Source organism: Pongo abelii, chromosome 23 (assembly GCF_028885655.2).
Source record: "Pongo abelii isolate AG06213 chromosome 23, NHGRI_mPonAbe1-v2.0_pri, whole genome shotgun sequence".
NCBI lineage: Eukaryota > Metazoa > Chordata > Mammalia > Primates > Hominidae > Pongo > Pongo abelii.
This window is the reverse complement of record NC_085929.1, coordinates 52,092,382-52,110,603: the sequence shown is the minus strand read 5'-3', so window position 1 is coordinate 52,110,603 and position 18,222 is coordinate 52,092,382. Positions and strand designations below refer to the sequence as shown.

At 52.6% G+C, this 18,222-nt stretch overlaps 1 protein-coding gene across 2 annotated transcripts in view; it reads right to left on the bottom strand.

Annotated features, from left to right (window-relative positions):
- The window catches only part of FBLN1 (fibulin 1), a 99,864-nt gene that overhangs the window by 15,660 nt on the left and 65,982 nt on the right, over positions 1-18,222 (bottom strand). For both annotated transcript variants that reach the window (XM_024239652.3, XM_054543802.2), the window contains 2 exons: positions 11,784-11,926; positions 9,325-9,456 (listed from right to left, as the gene is read on the bottom strand). In XM_024239652.3, coding sequence (XP_024095420.1) covers positions 9,325-9,456; positions 11,784-11,926 — 275 coding nt within the window. The remainder of the gene's footprint in view (positions 1-9,324; positions 9,457-11,783; positions 11,927-18,222) is intronic.

Below are 18,222 nucleotides of genomic sequence, written 5' to 3'. Positions count from 1 at the left end.
CAGCAGGGCAAGACAGTCCCCTCTCCCCACCATGCTGTCTCCTCCTGCAGAGGCGGCCATGGCAGGAGGTGCTGAGCAGGCTGTACCTCGCCAACCCTTCCTAGCCAGGTCCTGGGCTGGAAAACCGATCTCGGGTGTGGAGTGCAGCACTCACGTGGACAGGGCATCTCCTGGGGCTGATGCCTTGAGCTCTGAATGAATGCTGTCCACGTTACTGCAGGTCCAGCCCAGGCCGTCCAAGGGCCACCCACTGAGCAGGGAGGTTTCCGGGACTGGTCCCTGGGGCCCCCTGTGTGTTTCACTGAAGTAGGCTCAAAAGCAGAGACCATACCCCATTAAATGCTACCAAGCCCTCTAAGGAGTCTGGCCTGAGCCCAGGAGCTGCTGCAGGGAGGGTCACCAGCTTTGTGATGGGGGTGACTTCTGAGAGTTTTGGTATCTGGGGAATTAGGGGCTGATAACCTCAAGGAGGGATAACAGCAGCTGTTTCAGGGGGGCTACGCGCCGTCACGCAGGGCACAGGGCCTGATGCCTTAGAGCCCATCTCTGCCCCATGAGGTCACGACACAGGGAGCAGAAAAGGTGTGTGTTCTCCTTCCATCTCCCAGTCTCTGAGAGACCCTCCTCCCCATGCCCTCCACCTCCTGGAACCCTCGGCGACACCCCCAGCTCAAGATGGAGTCAGGCTGCAGCTGATCCCAGCCCAGAGGAGGCCGGGCTCAGCACCCTGGGAAAGAACTTGGCTGCCGGCCAGGGTGTGGCCCCCGGGGTGACAGGGCTGTGCCTCCCAGAAAAGAGAAAGCGCGTAATCCCTGGGATTTGCCGTGAAAGCCAGGACAGGGCAATCACTCATCGTCGGGCAGGGACGGCCGCGCTGTTGTTTTTAGGTGGAATTTCTGAATCTCATTTGTAATGTGTACTGATCCCGGGCCAAACTCTCCACACGGGCTGCAGGACGCAGTCAGCGGCGCACATTTAACCCCTTAAGAGGTAATAATTTCAACGAGGTGATCTGGGCCCTGCTGGCTGTGACACTGGATGGTCTCCAGCCTTGACTGAGGCCTTGCCTGGCCAGGTGGAGAGGTACAGCTAGGTAGATATCTCCATTCACAAGCCCTTGTACCGGGGCTGCTGCATACAGTTGAGCAGGTTGTGCACTGCAAATAGACTCACCGGTGAATGGAGCTCCCTAGATTTTGCAGTGCACAACACATTCAACTGTACAACAATTCAACTGTAAATAGCAGCCCTGCCACACGCCACTTCTCTCTCCCTCTCAGACATGAACTGGGATGACACCAACCCCTAAACTACAAGGACTTTCAGCTGTGGGAACTCTGGCAGGATGCTATGGATGCTGGTGGGGAGCTTCTTGAAAGCAGGATGCTTAGCTTGGATGTAGATTTGTTCTCCAATACCCAGTGCAGGGCCTGGCATAGAACAGTACCCCAGGATGTTCTTGTTGAATGAATAAGATAATTCAAGGATGATAGGACTTGGGAGGCCTGCTTGCTGACTTGCTTCCGGCCAGGCCAGCCTCACCAGCCCAGGCCGCGAGATCTGCCTATTAAGTAGGTCCTGGGCAGTTGGAGCCACTTTGGGCTGGACAGTCCTGGCCCTGTCCCATCATCCTTGCTCTGGCCTGTTGTCCCTTAAGGAGGCTCCGGGCTCCCACCAGCCCTCCATTTCCAAACTTCTTCCTCCCAGTGGCTCATTTATCCTCCAGACTAGACCACTCTTACATTAAAATAGGCACAAACCTCAGTCCCTATTACCCTGCAGGGCAAATATTATTATGGCAATTTTACTGAGAAGAAAGCTGAGGCTCAGACAGGTTATGAAACTTGCCTAAAGTCCCACAGCTGGAAACAGAGAACACAGCCGCAAGCCCAGAGCAGTTTGCCGCGGCCACACAGACCCAATCATGCTTTGCCTAAAAGGGGCCACCCGAGCCATGGCTATTTTTCAAACGGTAAACTTGAAATTGGGTAATAATCCTTATACACCCACAGATGGAATTTAAAATGCGATTTAAAAACATAAACTGTGGTAGTTCCCTTTAAGGGGGGGTGTGAGTGTTGCAGGAGCGTGTTGACACACTGGCCAAACTCAGAGGCTCCCACGGCTCAGCACAGACAATGCGGGAAAGCGGCTGTCAAGTTCACTTTCATGGAAAAGCCTGGGTGTTGTGCCGGCTTCTCATCCTATGTTGCCTCGGCACGCATTCTGAATGTGCATTTACCTCTCACACCAGAGCAGGGCTCAGTCACCCTTGCTGCGGGTTCCAGTTCTCCACCTCCTCCCAGTTCCTCAAGGCGGTTGACCCAGAGGACTGCCTTATACCACCACCTCCTGGGGGCCCCTGTCTTATGGGACAGCTGGATACAACACAAAGACCCTCACACCTACATCGACAGTGTAGGCCTGTGCAGCGGTGACTCCCATCCGCCATCGCATGATCTCAGGGAACTCCTGCCTACTCCAAGCCCCCCAGTTAGAATTCCTCATGGGAAACCTGCCTGGATAACACCCTGGACCCCAGGAAAGCCTTTGGTCCCACAGGTCTCTGTCTGTCTCTCTCTCATGCTGCAGGCGCTTCCCCTTCCCATTGGCCCTGCAAGGGGTGCTCCCCACCTCTCTAGGACCTGTGAGTAACAAGCTGCTTCTGTTACTTCCTGTGTTGATTGCGCTGTCTTCTCTGCGTCTCACCTGACTGGCACACCAAAACCCAGCTTCCTTCCTGAACAGGGCTAGAAGGTACAGCCACTCTCAAGAGAGACGGCAAGGCCAAATTAGGAAGAACCGATATTTACAGAACATTTAGGTTTCCATCAGTATTTACATCCTGTGCACCCAGTGTGTGCCAGGCACTGCTGGGAGCTTTCACATACATCATTCCATCTGATTCCATTAATGAGATGCAGAGTCTCCAATTAGGGCGTTTCCTTCCTAAATGTAATATAGGTGACCATGTCTAAGGTGAGCAGCTGGTCATCCACCCTTTGATCATGTGGGCTTCATCGCTGCCATGCTGCTTGGCCGGCCTTGCCCCTGTCAGGAGCTGAGGACCCAAACCCTTCAGCTTCTCTGAGGAACCCTGCAGCAGCTGAGCCCTTAGAGCTGCCTGGGGGGCTGAGGGGCTTGGGGGACAACAGAGAGCTGACTTAAGGACCTGCTTGGGAGGTGCAGCTCCAACTCGCTGGCTGTGGGACCCTGGGCCAGCACTTCCTTTTTTTTCCTACATAAATGGTGATACCAGCCCCAGGGTGGCTGTCCCACAAGGCTGCTCAAGGATCTAACAGCATATGGTGCTTGTGAAGGGGCTCTGGGCACAGGATGGGTGGACGTACAGGGAGGCACCAGGTGATTCCAATGCAAAACTGCCAGCAAAGTCTCCAAATACTGTCCCTGGGCCCAGGGCAGCCTTGGGCTGGGGACACGAGGTCTGGTCTTGATACTACAGGACTGTCCTTTCTCCAAGCCAGAGAGTATAAAACATCTGAGAGATCAAACCCTATGCATACGCACTCACCACTCACACGCACCCACACATACACACACACTCCACACCCAGCCACACATGCACTAAATCACACCAGAGGGCTTGCTCAGAAACAAGTGTGCAGAGTGGAGTAGGTCTGGATGTCTTCTAAGATGCATAGGTTGTCATTAAAGCCCATTCCCAGCCGCGAAGCTCCTGCCCCAGCCTAGAAAGATCCTCCCTAAATTGCAGCCAACCCCAGCATCTATCTGCACTGGGTACGGCTGTGGCTGTCACTAGGGAATCATTGAGGCTGGGAGGGGTCCTGGAAAGGAGGCAGGTCTGGGGGTCCCAGGGAGCAGCATGATGGGTCGCCTGTGTGACCAAGGATGAGCGGGCCCTCGGCAGGTAAAGAGCCGGAGAGAGACACTCCAGGACCTCGCCATTCCGCAGCGTGGTGACATCTGAACCTCATCTTTTGACTGCCCGGACATACAGGGAGGTTTTTCCTCATCAAGGGCTGGCCCAGGACCCAAGATCCCATGGCCGGGAGCACTGTGACTGTGTAAAAGGAGGTGCTTCACTACTTATCCTCTATGGCTGGGACTCAGACTTAACCACTGCTGACAGATGCCAGCCAGCATAGATACCGGCTAGTATACCAGCCAGCGTAGATACCGGCTAGTATACCAGCCAGTGTAGATACCAGCTAGTATACCAGCCAGTGTAGATACCGGCTAGTATACCAGCCAGTGTAGATACCAGCTAGTATAGACCAGAAAAAATAATCAGGGCTTAACACAGGCCATGGGGATGGGGAGTCCCAGACCTGGGCAGTTCAAGTCTAAGCCCTATCCTCGAACACTTCCTGGCTGGGAGATCCTGGGGACTTGGTTCCTCCGGCCTCAGTCTTCTTACCTGCTGAGTGGGTACAACCTCAACTGCAACCTCAAGCTGCAGGAGGCCCAGTGGGTTAAATAAAGCAGCATGATCTGGAAGCTCCACAGGCAGCACAGACCTCCTGTGGCTCCCGTGGTCCCCGGGACAGCATCCACCAAGGCCTGACCCTGCAGCCCCTTTCAGCCTCCCCTCGACCCTCCCTGCACCCCGGATGCTCCAATAGCCCCAAACCGCACGCTGTGCCCTCCCTTCCCGGCTCCCTGCCTCTCGTCGTGCTGTTCATGGGCCAGCCACAGACGTGGCTGTGAGTTTGGGTGTCCCACTTGTCTGGCTCACCCCTCAGCCTCAAGACCCAGAACGTGTGTGACCTCTTCCAAGAAGCCTCCCCTGACTGCCCCATGGCCATGTCCGTGCGACAGGAGGGGCTGGCCCGCAAAAAACTACAAAGACAACTCCGTAGCTCCCTGCAACCCGGAAGGCCCAAGGGTCAGGAGGTCCACATGCAAAATTCGTCCGTAGGCCAAAGAATTACTTCACCTGCAGGCTTTCCAGCTCCTCATGGCATTGGCAGGGTTTTAACAGAAATGTGGCCGCAACTAAGCCTCATAGCACACAGATTTCCCTCCCTGGAGAAATAGGGAGGGTGTTTTTGCAGGCCAGGCCCTCCTATCACACAGACATGACTCTGGAGCAGTCAGGGCAGGCTTCTTGGAAGTGGTCACACACATGCTGGGTCTTGAGGCTGAGTGGAGTGAGCCAGACAGACGCAGACATGGCTGGCCTGAGAGTTAAAAGGAAGTGGTGATCTGGAGGCTGGAGGGGAGGTCTGAGGCTCAGACAGCAGCCACAGCCCAGAGGCCCAGTGAGCCCAGTTGGCCTCAAGTTGCCTTTCTGTCTCTCTCATCCGCACGCTGATGATACACAGCTCGCCTCTGCTGCAGCCAGGGCTCTCCCATTAGTCATCACTCAGGAGATATTACCTGAAAGATCTCTTCCCAGAGCACCCCGGATTACAGCCTGCAGAGCTGAGAATGAATCCAGAGCCAGATAAGGAAAGCTTTGTAGTGGCCTGAGAATCCCTCAGGCATTAATGGAGCATTTTTGCACAGGGCGAAAATGCACTCTTCATTTTTCTTTGACAGCCGGTTAAAGAGGAATGCAAGGGGGCTTTACAAAGACAACGGCGCGGGCCCTGCTGCGAGCTCCTCGATCCCCGCTAAGAACGGGTCTTTCAAGGCTACATTAGAGGAAGACCTGGCCCTTGCAGGTTCTTAGTGGACTCGGGGCATTTCTCCCTCTTCTTCTGTTACTCTGGGAGGACTGAACACAGCGAGCCCCGGGGCCTGTGCGCTGATTGTTTTTCTGGGACATCCAAACTCACGGCAACTTTGCCCACCACAGCACCAGTCAACTCTGGGCTCTGGCTCTGGGGGGTGTGGTGTTTAGGGAAGACTGGATGGGCTCTAGGCCCGCTCTGGCCCCAGCTCTGAGTGGCCTCGGGCAAATCTCTTGCCCTCTCTGGCTCTCGCTCTCTCCTTTGTTAGAGGAGATAATCCCACCGTGTCACAGGGTCCTGGCAATGATGAAACCCTGGCTTCTGGTCATCACAGGTGCTCACTGAGTGTCACTCCCTCACATGCAAGGACACTCAGCTCAGGCCTCACCTCCTCCAGGAAGCCCTCCTGATCCGGTGCCCAGTGTCCACACAGGGCATGGCCTAGAGCAGACAGGTGTTCAGCAAGCACCGTTGAGTAGGCGGCATTCCCTGCCGTGCGCTGCAAGAGCACAGAGCTGCACGGGGCTTCCTAGGAGGCTCAAGAGCCTCCCACACTCCCCCCCAGGAGCAGCAGCCCTGGAAGCCCCTTTCTTCCTCTCCACCACCATCAAGGGTTTCTGTCTAAGTCACTGCTTGAAATCAGAACTGCACTGCTAAAAACAAGTTTGAAAACATCCCAGGCCCTGCGGTTTTTCAGTTGCACAGTCTCAGGCGGTCATTTAACTCAGCTCCCTCCTTTGCCCAAGGGAGACAATCATGACCCGTCGCTGGCAGTGTCTGTGAGGACTGGGGAATGCGGGGGTGAAGGTGCCCAGCAATGGTAAGGAGCCGGCGAGGGTTCAACCCCACGTTTCCAGGCCTGCTTCAGGCTGGGCTCGAGTCCAAGGGCGAAACCATCCATTGCCAGGTGGACAGGCCAGGAGCCGTGTGCCAGGATGGCTGCCCCTAGGAACCAGGAAGCTCCCAGGACGTATGGAAGTTATTCTGGGCAGAAGAGGAGGGAGAAGGAAGTAGGGATATGGAAGCCCAAGGAAGAGATCTCAGATAGAGAAATAAGATCAGCGCAGTGGGGACAGAGATAGGAGCCAGCCAGCAATGCAGCCTAGGTCCCAACACGCAGGGCTTGCCTCCCTGGTCTCAGTCCTCCACCTGAGATGACATGGGCACCAGGTCAACTCCAAGAGCCCAGCCAGGTAGGGCATCCTGCACACAGACCGAGGCGTGGAAGAGGCAGGGGCCTCCCAAGCACACAGGGCTACAGGCACGACAATTCCAAGGGCCAGGCTGGGGCCCTCCCCCAAGCAGCCCCAGCCCGGAATTCCAAAGACCAGGGCACCCGTGACCAACTGTGCTGGGGGAAGCCGCTGGTCCTTGTGGCCTCATCTACATTCCGTTCCCAGAAGCCCGCTGCTGGGACGGCACCTGTGATCATCTCTCATACCCTGGGACTCCGTTCCATTGCCCACTGTGTCCCTGATTCACAGTGAGAAGACTGGCAAGCCCCCTCACCCTCCGGGCCTCGGTTTCCCCTCCTACAGAAGAAGGAATTGGAAGAGATGGTCTCTAGGAGCCTCCAGGCTCTGACATGCCAGGATTTTCTGCCCCAGTGGATGGGAAGCTGAGAAACAGACACTCCCAGGTTGGTTCTGTCTGGAGCAGATGCAGCCAGAGAAAGGCGCTGGTGGGTGCTGGTTCTAGGCCCAGCAGCTGCCCAACCTCTTGGCTTGGATCACCCCAGTAAGGATGCAGGTGGGAACTAAAGATGCAAAACCTGCCAGGAGACTTCCCCTGAGAGATTCGGCATCATATTTTGATGATCTGTTATGGGGTGGCTTCTCCCTGCTGCTGAGATGCAAAGTCCTCAGAGGCTACGTGGCATTTATCCATCTCTGTATCTGCAAGGCTCAGCCCAGGGTCAGGCACAGGTAGGGGCTCAAGAAGGGTTCAGAAACGGAAAGAATGAGTGAGTGAACTAGAAGGTCCTATGATTCCAAACTCCCATGTTCCAAGATCTAGAAATCACCTGACGGCCATGTCCCAGCCACACCTACAGGCCCAGCATCAAGCACAGGGCTGGCCCCTTTGGGGCCGGGGGCGGCTGTGGGCCAGTGTCAGGGTGCATACCCCACCCACCCAGTAGGGCAGGACAAACCCCTGACCCAACCCCCTCCCTGCCTGCCCTCCTGCACAGGGGCCTGAAGTACCCTCAAGGCTGTCTTCATCTAAACTCTGATTTCACAATGGGGGAAACTGAGGCCCAGAGTGGGGAGTGACTCAAGGGCAAGCAGCAAGTTTCACAACGGCCGACAACCAAACCATGTGCCTTCCCCTTGGAATCAGGCGAGGGCTAATGCACCATTAATTGTAATTAACTAATTATTCCTGCTGCCAGCTAGCTGAGGAAGAGGCTGGGATGGGGAGCCCCCCAGTGACTCAGTCATGTTTACAACATGCAAACCCATTTAAAAGCTTGTAAAGGTGCTATAAATGGCTCTTTGGCAAGAGGGGAATAACGATTCCCTTTCTCCAGCTGCCAGTTTTAACAACCGTCGGGTTTGAGGGGCAAAGACTGAGCTTCCAAGGTCCAACAGCGCCACCTGGAGGCCGCGCTCCAAAACAATCTGCGCTGTGAGCACTGCACGGTCGCCGGTTCTGGTTAGGACCTCCCGGAATCCAGCACCTAAGGGACTTGGACTCCTCCCAGTTCACAATGGGGAAACTGAGGCCCAGGGGAGGGCAGGGACTGTCCGTCTGTTGCTCAGCTGCTTTGAAAGTGTTCAGAGTATAAATCCAAGTCCAAAATGGCAGATGCCACCGTTTTCATTTCCCATGTCTGTAAATCTTTTAAAATGTGACAGTTCAGGAGAGGGGCTATGAATGACAGAAACAAGTGTGCGGAATGGAGTGGGCCTGGATATTTTTTCACACGAGTAGGTTGTCATTAAAGCCTGTTGCTAGCCAGGGAGGGCCCTGCCCCCGCCTGTAAACAACTTCCCCAGCCTGCACCCACCAACAGGACTTCCACAGTCCCCTCATGCCCCAGCCTCCCTTCACGCTCCCTAAACACCAGATCTCCAGGGAGAAAGAGCAGTGAGCTCCCCATTCAGATGGGCTGTGCATACAGAGTGGCGTTGGTCCTCTTACCAACTGATGCGTGGGGAGGGGACGACCACTGCTCAAGGCCACATGGTGAATCCAGCTATTTCCAAGGCTGAGAGACCAGAGCTCAGGCCCTCTGACTCCTACTTTGCTATCCCTTCCATTGCACCCCAAGAATAACAATCCTCTTAGCTCCCACTGACCGCGGGACTGTGCCAGCCCCCAGGGCAAGCACTTCACTTGGGTGATATCATTTGAAATTCATGGTTGTGAGACACAGAGCTCTCTGGAACCCACCCATTTTATAGGCAGGGAGACCGAGACCTGGAGGGGTCACCCAGAGAGCGGGTGGCACAGCTAGGTCGGATCCTAGGCAGGATTCCCCACTCTGGCTGTTCCTCCGGCCGAGACTGATTGGGAGTTGTGGTGGCCTCGGCGCTGGGCCCTGAAGGTTGGGTGGGCTTGGATTTGGGGAGGGGACTCAGATGGGAGTTGGGCTGGGCCAGAGAGGGTTTGGGGGTGGAGGGGGAGGGGTGCCTGGACAGAGCTGATATTCCCAGCCACTCACCCACGGTCATGCCGTCCATGTAACGCTTAATGATGTCAAAAGAGTCCCGCAGGTTCCCTTCCGTTATGTCGAAGATGATGTTAGCCTGGCTGGCAGGATGCGGTGGCGTGATGGCCCGGAGGAAGATGATCTCTGCAGAGGCACAGCATGGAGAAGGGCTCAGCATAGCCTGGCCCCAGCCCCAGTCCCAGCCTCGTCCCCAGGAACTCACCCTTGGGGAATGAAGACCTAACCCAGGGCCCTTTCACGAGACAACGTCAATGAAGCCAGAGATCCCCTGTGTGGGGAGGGTGGAGGGGTCTGGACCTTACTATATCATAGCCTATCCCTGTTTTATAGGGGGGGGAACTGAAGTCAGGAGAGATTTTGGATCTTCCTCGGGGACACAGAGCTAATCAGAGGAAGGGCTGGTGAGAAGTCATCAGTCACTGTGCATATTCATGAAGGTGGGGACCAGAGGAGGGAAGCGAGTGAGGGGACAGAGGGAGAGAGCAGAAAGGCCAGAGGGGTGGGCTCCTCTCCCATCTATAGTGCCTCGGGTCAGGGGGGCCACCGCTCAGGGTGGCCTGGGCTCTCTGCCGGGTGTGTCCATCTCCCAGATCAGACAGTGAAGCAGGGCAGCCCCAGCTCTGGGCTGTCTTGGGGGAGTCCTCTCTGTGGGCCTCAGTTTCCTCACCTGTAAGGTGAGGAAGGAAGCCAGCGGAGACCCACTAAAGGTCCTTTCAGCACTTAAGGTCAGGGTGTGGATTTTCTGGGCCCAAGATGCTAACAGGTGTCCCAACGGCACTCGGCTCCCTGCGATAACCAACACTCAGATCGGGGGCTGGCCAGAGAGGCCGCAAAACCAGCCACTGGGGATTTGGGAAGGATTTGTATGTGGTTTGGTGAAACCCCATCATTTTGCAAAAGGCAAATACCAGTTAGTTATTTTCTCTGACCCAAGTCTGTGCCACCCTGTGACAATTCAGCACTGTTCCTTTACAGGAGGAGCAAGCCTAGGGGGGCTGGGACTGGGGACGGCTCCTTGGGCAACCACGTGCTGGGGGAGCCTCTCCTCCCCCCACCCCCTGCATGGTTGTGTCATGGTGTAAACACTGGTGTCCTCATTGCTGGCTCCGTTGTATGCCTCCCCTGAGAGGGTGGGAGGACTCCTTCTTATCACCATGTCCCTAGAGCCTGACGCAGAGGGGCTCTGTCCACGACTGCTGAATGAACTCATCATGGCATGCTTCTCCGTAGGCCAGGGATAGGGACTCCCTAGAGGGTGGGGGTGGCTGGGGACCGGGCACACGGGCAGCACAGCCAGGAAGCGAGGTGAGCAGGACAGTGCTCCATCCATAGCCCTCTGCCAGGCTTGGGAGCATGCAGCCCGGGCCCTGCTCCAGAGAAACAGTGCAGTGATGGCAGGCTACACAACATGTCTACACTGCATGCCAGGAGCTTCCTAGAGAGCCAGGCCGGGGTGTGGGAGCACTGACTGGGTTACACCTGAGCTTCCTGCTCCCCGTCTGGCCCCTCCAGTTCACCTGGCCCTGGATCAACAGGATGATGTTTCTATATGCAAACCTCATCCACTGCAACCTTCCAATGGTTCCCCCAAAGCCTGGGGGTTGAAGGCCCAACTCCAATTTTAGCCTCCTGTTTATCCTTCCAGCCCACCTCTTGCCAAGCCTCTACCGCTCCAGCAGGAAACCTTGGCTCAGTTCCTCAAATGCCCACTCTGCCCCCCCATACCCCCAGACCCTTCTGGCCATGTGCTGTTCCACTGGGCACCCTCCTCTCCCCTTCTCCCCCTTTCACTCAAATACCTCACCACTCAGGACCCAGCCTGGCCATCACTTCCTCCCGGAGGCCCTCCCTGATTCTCCAGTGCTGGTCACAGAATCAGCACTTAATGGCTCTCTGCAGAACAACCGTTACCCATAGGAAAAGACCACCTGAACAGAGAGCTGAGAATGGGCCAAATGCTGCTGTGCCAGGTGAATGTGGGGGGGACACAGATGCAAAGAAAGTTCTGCATTTCAAGTTGCCGGGCGCGGTGGCTCACGCCTGTAATCCTAGCACTTTGGGAGGCCGAGGCAGGCGGATCATGAGGTCAGGAGATTGAGACCATCCTGGCGAACGCGGTGAAACCCCGTCTCTACTAAAAATACAAAAAGATTAGCCGAGCATGGTGCAGGGCGCCTGTAGTCCCAGCTACTCGGGAGACTGAGGCAGGAGAATGGCGTGCACCGGGAGGCGGAGCTTGCAGTGAGCCGAGATCGCGCCACTACACTCCAGCCCGGGCGACAGAGTGAGACTCCGTCTCACGTCTCAAAAAAAAAAAAAAAAAAAAGAAAGTTCTGCATTTCCAAGCCTGGGCCACATCTTACAAGGAACGACTCCTGTAGGCCAAGCCCTCAGCTGAAGCCGAGGGAGGCCCTAGGGGGCCCTGGGACCCCCACACCCATTCCACTCACCTTCAGGGCGGGTGAACTCGCGGAAGGTGGGCAGCGAGATGACGGTGTGGGAGATGGTGTGCACGGGGTCGAACACGCATGTGACATCGTTGGGGCGGCAGGACTTGATGCAGCGGATCGTGTCTGTCTTCTCCTGCTGGAGCCTGAGGGGAACGACAGCACACAAGGCTGACGGGAAAGTTGGGACAGCAGCTCCCACAGGGGCCGAGGTCCAGGGAGGAGGAGCAGGTGGCCAGGGCAGGGGCATCTGTCTCAGAGACAGCTCCATCAGAGAACGACAGTGGTCTCTGCAGCCTGGCTGCTCTGTGGGGAGGCTTCATGGCCCTTCCTGCAAACTGGACCGGGACCTAAATGCCAGAAACACCCTCCAGCTTCCATATGCCCTGGCAGATAAGCACAGCTTGGAAATTTGTCAACTACGCGAACTGAGCATCAATAGCTACAATGGCAAAATAGAGTCACGGGTTCACTTGCCCAACAAATATGTTTTGAGTGCCAGGCGCCAGGTGCTAGGGACAGCAAAGTGAACAAGGGACACATGGTCCTGCCTTCTCAGAGCCCACAGTGAGGCTGGGCAGCAGGGCAGATAGAAAGCGCCAAGCTCGGTGCCCAGCACAGGAAAGTCAACTCCACATCCCCAGGCGATGGGGAGGCAGGAGAAGAGGCTACAGTCTCTCAGAGGTCTGGGTTCCAGCTACTGTGTTAGACAGATTTTTACAACCTCTTGATCATAAAATAAAACACGGATACAAAATTACACAAAATGAAAGTATAGTTTAACGAGTTATAATAAGGCAAACGCCTTTATAATCACCACCCAGGTCAAGAAAGAGAACTTGGCCAGCCACCAAAGGCCCCACAACTGCCAGACAGAGCTCAACCCCTCCTGCGACCCAACAGTGACCCCTAGCCTGAGTCCCACAGCAGTCTCCTACTTGGGTTTTTTTTTTTTGAAACAGAGTCTCGCTCCGTCGCCCAGGCTGGAGTGCAGTGGCACAATCTCAGCTCACTGCAATCTCCGCCTCCCAGGTTCAAGCGATTCTCCTGCCTCAGCCTCCTGAGTAGCTGGGATTACAGGCGCACGCCATCACATCCAGCTAATTTTTTTGTATTTCTTTTTAGTAGAGACAGAGTTTTACCATGTTGGTCGGGCTGGTCTTGAACTCCTGACCTTGTGATCCGCGCACCTCAGCCTCCCAAAGTGCTGGGATTACAGGCCTGAGCCACCGCGCCCGGCTTACTTGGGTTTCTTTATAGTTTTCTCACATCAGTGTGCGTCTCTAGACACAATCATTCAGACTTGTCCATCAACAAGTTTTTGCTCTGCCTTTTAAGTCCATTTTAAGCTACAGGTTTCTTCTCTGTTCCTTTCTTTTCTTTTCTATTTATTTATTTATTTATTTATTTATTTATTTATTTGAGACGGAGTTTTGCTCTTGTCACCCAGGCTGGAGTACAATGGCGCAATCTCGGCCTACTACAACCTCCGCCTCCCGGGTTCAAGCAATTCTCCTGCCTCAGCCTCCCAAGTAGCTGGGATTACAGGCATGCACCATCATGCCTGGCTAATTTTTTGTATTTAGTAGAGATGGTGCTTCACCATGTTGGTCAGGCTGGTCTTGAACTCCTGACCTCAGGTGACCCACCCGCCTTGGCCTCCCAAAGTGTTGGGATTACAGGTGTGAGCCACCACGCCCAGCCTCCTTTATTTTCCATACAACTTATCTATTAAAGAACCTGAAGAATTTGAGCTGTTGCGTTTCCTACAGGTTGCACTTTGCTGATTGCATCCTCATGGTGCAGTTCAGCATGGTCCTCTATCCACTGGATTTCTTGGACATTGGCAGCCGGATCCAGAGGCCTGATCCAATGCAGGCCCAGTCCCTTTGGCAAGATGGTAGGTGGTAGTGCGTCTTCAGTGAGAGCCACACAGTGACTGGCTGTCTCTGTGAGGACAGCATCTACTGATGCTCAAGGCCTACACCCACTGATTCATCAAGGATTGCAAAATGCCCATAGTCTGGTTCTACGATTTCATTTCCATTTATTAGCTAGACTACTCCTGTAAACAGATGCTTCCCTTCATGTGCTATGGTGATTTAATTACCAGGAAATAGCAGATCAATACTTGGTTCTTTCCTTGAATTTTCTAATTTTCAGGATAATAAGCTAACTAGTGCTCTGTCATTCTCCAAAGGATTTTTTTGGGGGAAAAAAAATCAGTATGAACCCGTGATTGAAGCCAATCTGATGAGGTTTGATCCTCTGCAATTTTTATCCTTTGTTGAAACTCAAATTTTCCCATCTCTTGCCAGAGGGAAAATGAAGTTGGCTCCTGGGTCCTTTTGGCCCAGTCCTTGTAGTCTTTCACAGCTTTCTTGCTATCTGATGTGACAAGATGATCCAGCCTCATTTTATACTTTTACTGCCCAAGACCTGGAATCAACCATTTCTCCAAGAAGTCCTGGATTTGTATTTCTGTTTTTGTTTTTCATTTATTTTTATTTTTATATATTTTTTTGAGATGAGTCTCGCTCTGTCACCCAGGCTGGAGTGCTGTGGTGCGATCTCAGCTCACTGCAAACTCCACCTCCTGGGTTCAAGCGATTCTCCTGCCTCAGCCTCCTGAGTAGCTGGGATTACAGGCAGGCACCACCACGACCAGCTAATTTTTGTATTTTTAGTAGAGATGGGGTTTCACCGTGTTGGTCAGGCTAGTCTCGAACCCCTGACATTGTGATCTGCCTGCCTTGGCCTCCCATAGTGCTGGGATTACAGGCGTGAGCCACCGTGCCTGGCCTGTTTTTATTTTTTAGTGAGAAATGGCGTATCAAGACCACAGTCTGGATACTAGGGAGGCTCAGTGCTGGGGGTTGGTCATTGTTTCTAGGCCTCTTCAGTGAACATTTAAAAACTAATATACACCAAGAGTTCATACTGATATCCAATTCAAAAGAAGGACCATATGGTTTTTTAATTAATCTCTTCTGTATTACAAAGGCATATTCTTTCTTCCATATCAGAATCCTGGTCCTCAAGGACATACAGTATCCCATCATTATCCCACATTACCTACACAGTAGCCTCAGGGTAACAATTCTAAAGTTACCATGACTAACATAATTATTGAAAATAATTTTTGATATGCTCTCCCTATTCGGCTCAGAGTTTAAAAAAAATGTGCTATGTCTACATTGTCTGAGCTATCCAGTAATTCATACTATACTCTTTTCCTTATAACACTCATTTAGTTGTAGTTTTAGAAGTAACTGAATGTTTAATGCTTGCATGGTTATAATAGTTTGTGCTTTTTGTACATGAAAGTCAGTTTTGCTAGGTATAAAATTCTGGGCTTAACTTTTCTTGAGTGTCCTTAATATGTTATTATTTTTTTTTTTTAGCATAAAGTGTTGCTGTCAAAGAGTCTGATGAGAGCATATTTTTTTCCCTTATAAATCACTTACTGTTTTTGTTTAAATGCGCATAGTTTATTTTTCCCTCCTTTTCTTTTCTTTTTTTTTTTTTTTTTGAGACTCTTTTTGCCCAGGCTGGAATGCAGTGGCATGATCTCGGCTCCCTGCAACCTCCACCTCCCAAGTTTAAGCAATTCTCCTGCCTCAGCCTCCTGAGCAGCTGCGATTACAGATGTGCACCACCATGCTAATTTTTTGTATTTTTAGTAGATATGGGGTTTCACCATGTTGGTCAAGTTGGTCTTGAACTCCTGACCTTGTGATCCGCCCACCTTGGCCCCTAAAGTGCTGTGATTACAGGTGTGAGCCACCACACCCGGCCTTCCTCCTTTTCTTTAAAGTACAATAATTTCACAAGAATGTGTCATGTGTCTTGGTGTTGGTTGTTTTTGTTGATATTCTCAGGTATGCCATGTGTTTTTTTAATGTGGAATTTCAAATCTCTTTTTTAATTTATGAGAAGTTTTCTTGAGATCATGTATAGTATTTTCCCCCATGTATTTGGCTTCTTCTGCAGGGAGTCCTATCATCTAAATGTCAGATCTTCTTACAGATTTTGAATATTTGTCACTTTTTCTTCAAGCCTTTCATCTCTTATTTCTTTCTTGATTTTTAAAACTTTTTGTTCTTTTCAACTTCTATTTATCTGTTTATTCACTTTTGTGTTCCGTCTAGTTTAGTATTTACATCTGAAATTCTTAACTTTTTGTTTCTTTGGCCTACTACTTCATTTCTCAGTTTTCTTCTAATTCTGACTCGATTTTTCTATTTTCTTCTCTTTTTTTCTCTCTCTCTCCTTCTTTCTTTCTTTTTTTTTTTTTTTTTGACAAAGTCTTGCTCTGTCACCCAGGCCGGAAGGCAATGGCACAATCTTGGCTCACTGCAACCTCCGCCTCCCGGGTTCAAGTGATTCTCCTGCCTCAGCCTCCTGAGTAGCTTGGATTACAGGCACCCGCCACCATACCTGGCTAATTTTTGTATTTTTAGTAGAGACGGGGTTTCACCATGTTGGCCAGGGTGGTCTCGAACTCCTGTTTTGCTTATAATAGTAGTGCATTTGTTTGCTACACAACAGACTGAGTGGCTTAACCAACAGAAATGGATTGTCTCATGGTTCTGGAGGCTGAAAGTCCAAGATCAAAGTGTTGGCAGGTTTGGTTCCTTCTGAGGCCTCTCTCCTTGGCTTGTAGAAGTCTGACTTCTCGCTGTGTCCTCCTCACATGGTCTTCCCTCTGTGCATGTCTGTGTCCGAATCTCTTCTTCTTCTTCTTCTTCTTTTTTTCGAGACAGAGTCTTGCCCTGTCGCCCAGGCTGGAGTGCAGTGGCATGATCTCGGCTCACTGCAACCTCCGCTTCCTGGGTTCAAGCGATTCTCCTGCCTCAGCCTCCCAAGTAGCTGGGATTACAGGCACATGCCAACATGCCCAGCTAATTTTTGTATTCTTAGTAGAGATGTGGTTTCACCATGTGGGCCAGGCTGGTCTCAAACTCTTGACCTTGTGATCCACCCACCTTGGCCTCCCAAAGTGCTGGGATTACAGGCGTGAGCCACCACACCTGGCCCCTAATCTCTTCTTATAAGAACTCCTGTTGTATTGGATTAGGGCCCATTCATATGATCTTACTTTTACCTTAATTACCTCGTTGAATGTGACCGCATTTGGAGACAGGGACTTTAGAGGTATTGGGGATTAGGAATTCAACATATGAATTTGGGGGGGGGACACAATTCAGCCCCTAACACTTTGTATGGGTGTCATGGTTTGCATTATGTCCTTCCAAGAAAGATGGCAAAGTTCCATCCCCAGTACCTCAGAATGTGACCTTATTGGGAACTACAGTCATTGCAGATATAATTAGTTAAGATGAGGTCACAATGGAGTAGGGTGGGCCCCTGATCTAAGATGACCGATATCCTTATAAGAAGAGGGCTATGTGACGACAAAAACATACAAGATCATGTGATGACAAAGGCAGAAATTGCAGCGATGTAGCTGCAAGCCAAGGAACATCAATGATCACCAACAAACCGCCAGGAGCTGGGACCAGTCATGCTCCTACAGAAGGAGCATTCTCCTACAGAAGAGGCATTCCCTTACAGAAGGAGCACTCTCCTACAGAAGGAGCACTCCCCTACAGAGGGAGCACTCCCCTACAGAGGGAACACTCCCCTACAGAAGGAGCATTCCCCTACAGAAGGAGCATTCCCCTACAGAAGAGGCATTCCCCTACAGAAGGAGCACGCTCTACAGAAGGAGCATTCCCCTACGGAAGAGGCATTCCCCTACAGAAGGAGCACTACCCTACAGAAGGAGCATTCCCCTACAGAAGAGGCACTCCCCTACAGAAGGAGCACTCCCCTACAGAAGGAGCACTCCCCTACAGAAGAGGCATTTCCTTACAGAAGGAGCACTCCCCTACAGAAGGAGCACTCCCCTACAGAAGGAGCATTCGCCTACAGAAGGAGCACTCCCCTACAGAAGGAGCAGTCCCCTACAGAAAGAGCATTCCCCTACAGAAGAGGCATTCCCCTACAGAAGGAGCACTACCCTACAGAAGGAGCACTACCCTACAGAAGGAGCATTCCCCTACAGAAGGAGCATTCCCCTACAGAAGAGGCATTCCCCTACAGAAGGAGCACTCCGCCACAGAAGGAGCCCTCCCCTACAGAAGGAGCATTCCCCTACAGAAGAGGCATTCCCCTACAGAAGGAGCACTCCCCTACAGAAGAGGCATTCCCCTACAGAAGGAGCACTCCCCTACAGAAGGAGCACGCTCTACAGGAGCACTCCCCTAGAAGAGGCATTCCCCTACAAAAGGAGCACTCCCTTACAGAAGGAGCATGCTCTACAGAAGGAGCACTCCCCTAGAAGAGGCATTCCCCTACAGAAGGAGCACTCCCCTACAGAAGGAGCATGCTATACAGAAGGAGCATTCCCTTACAGAAGAGGCATTCCCCTAGAGGT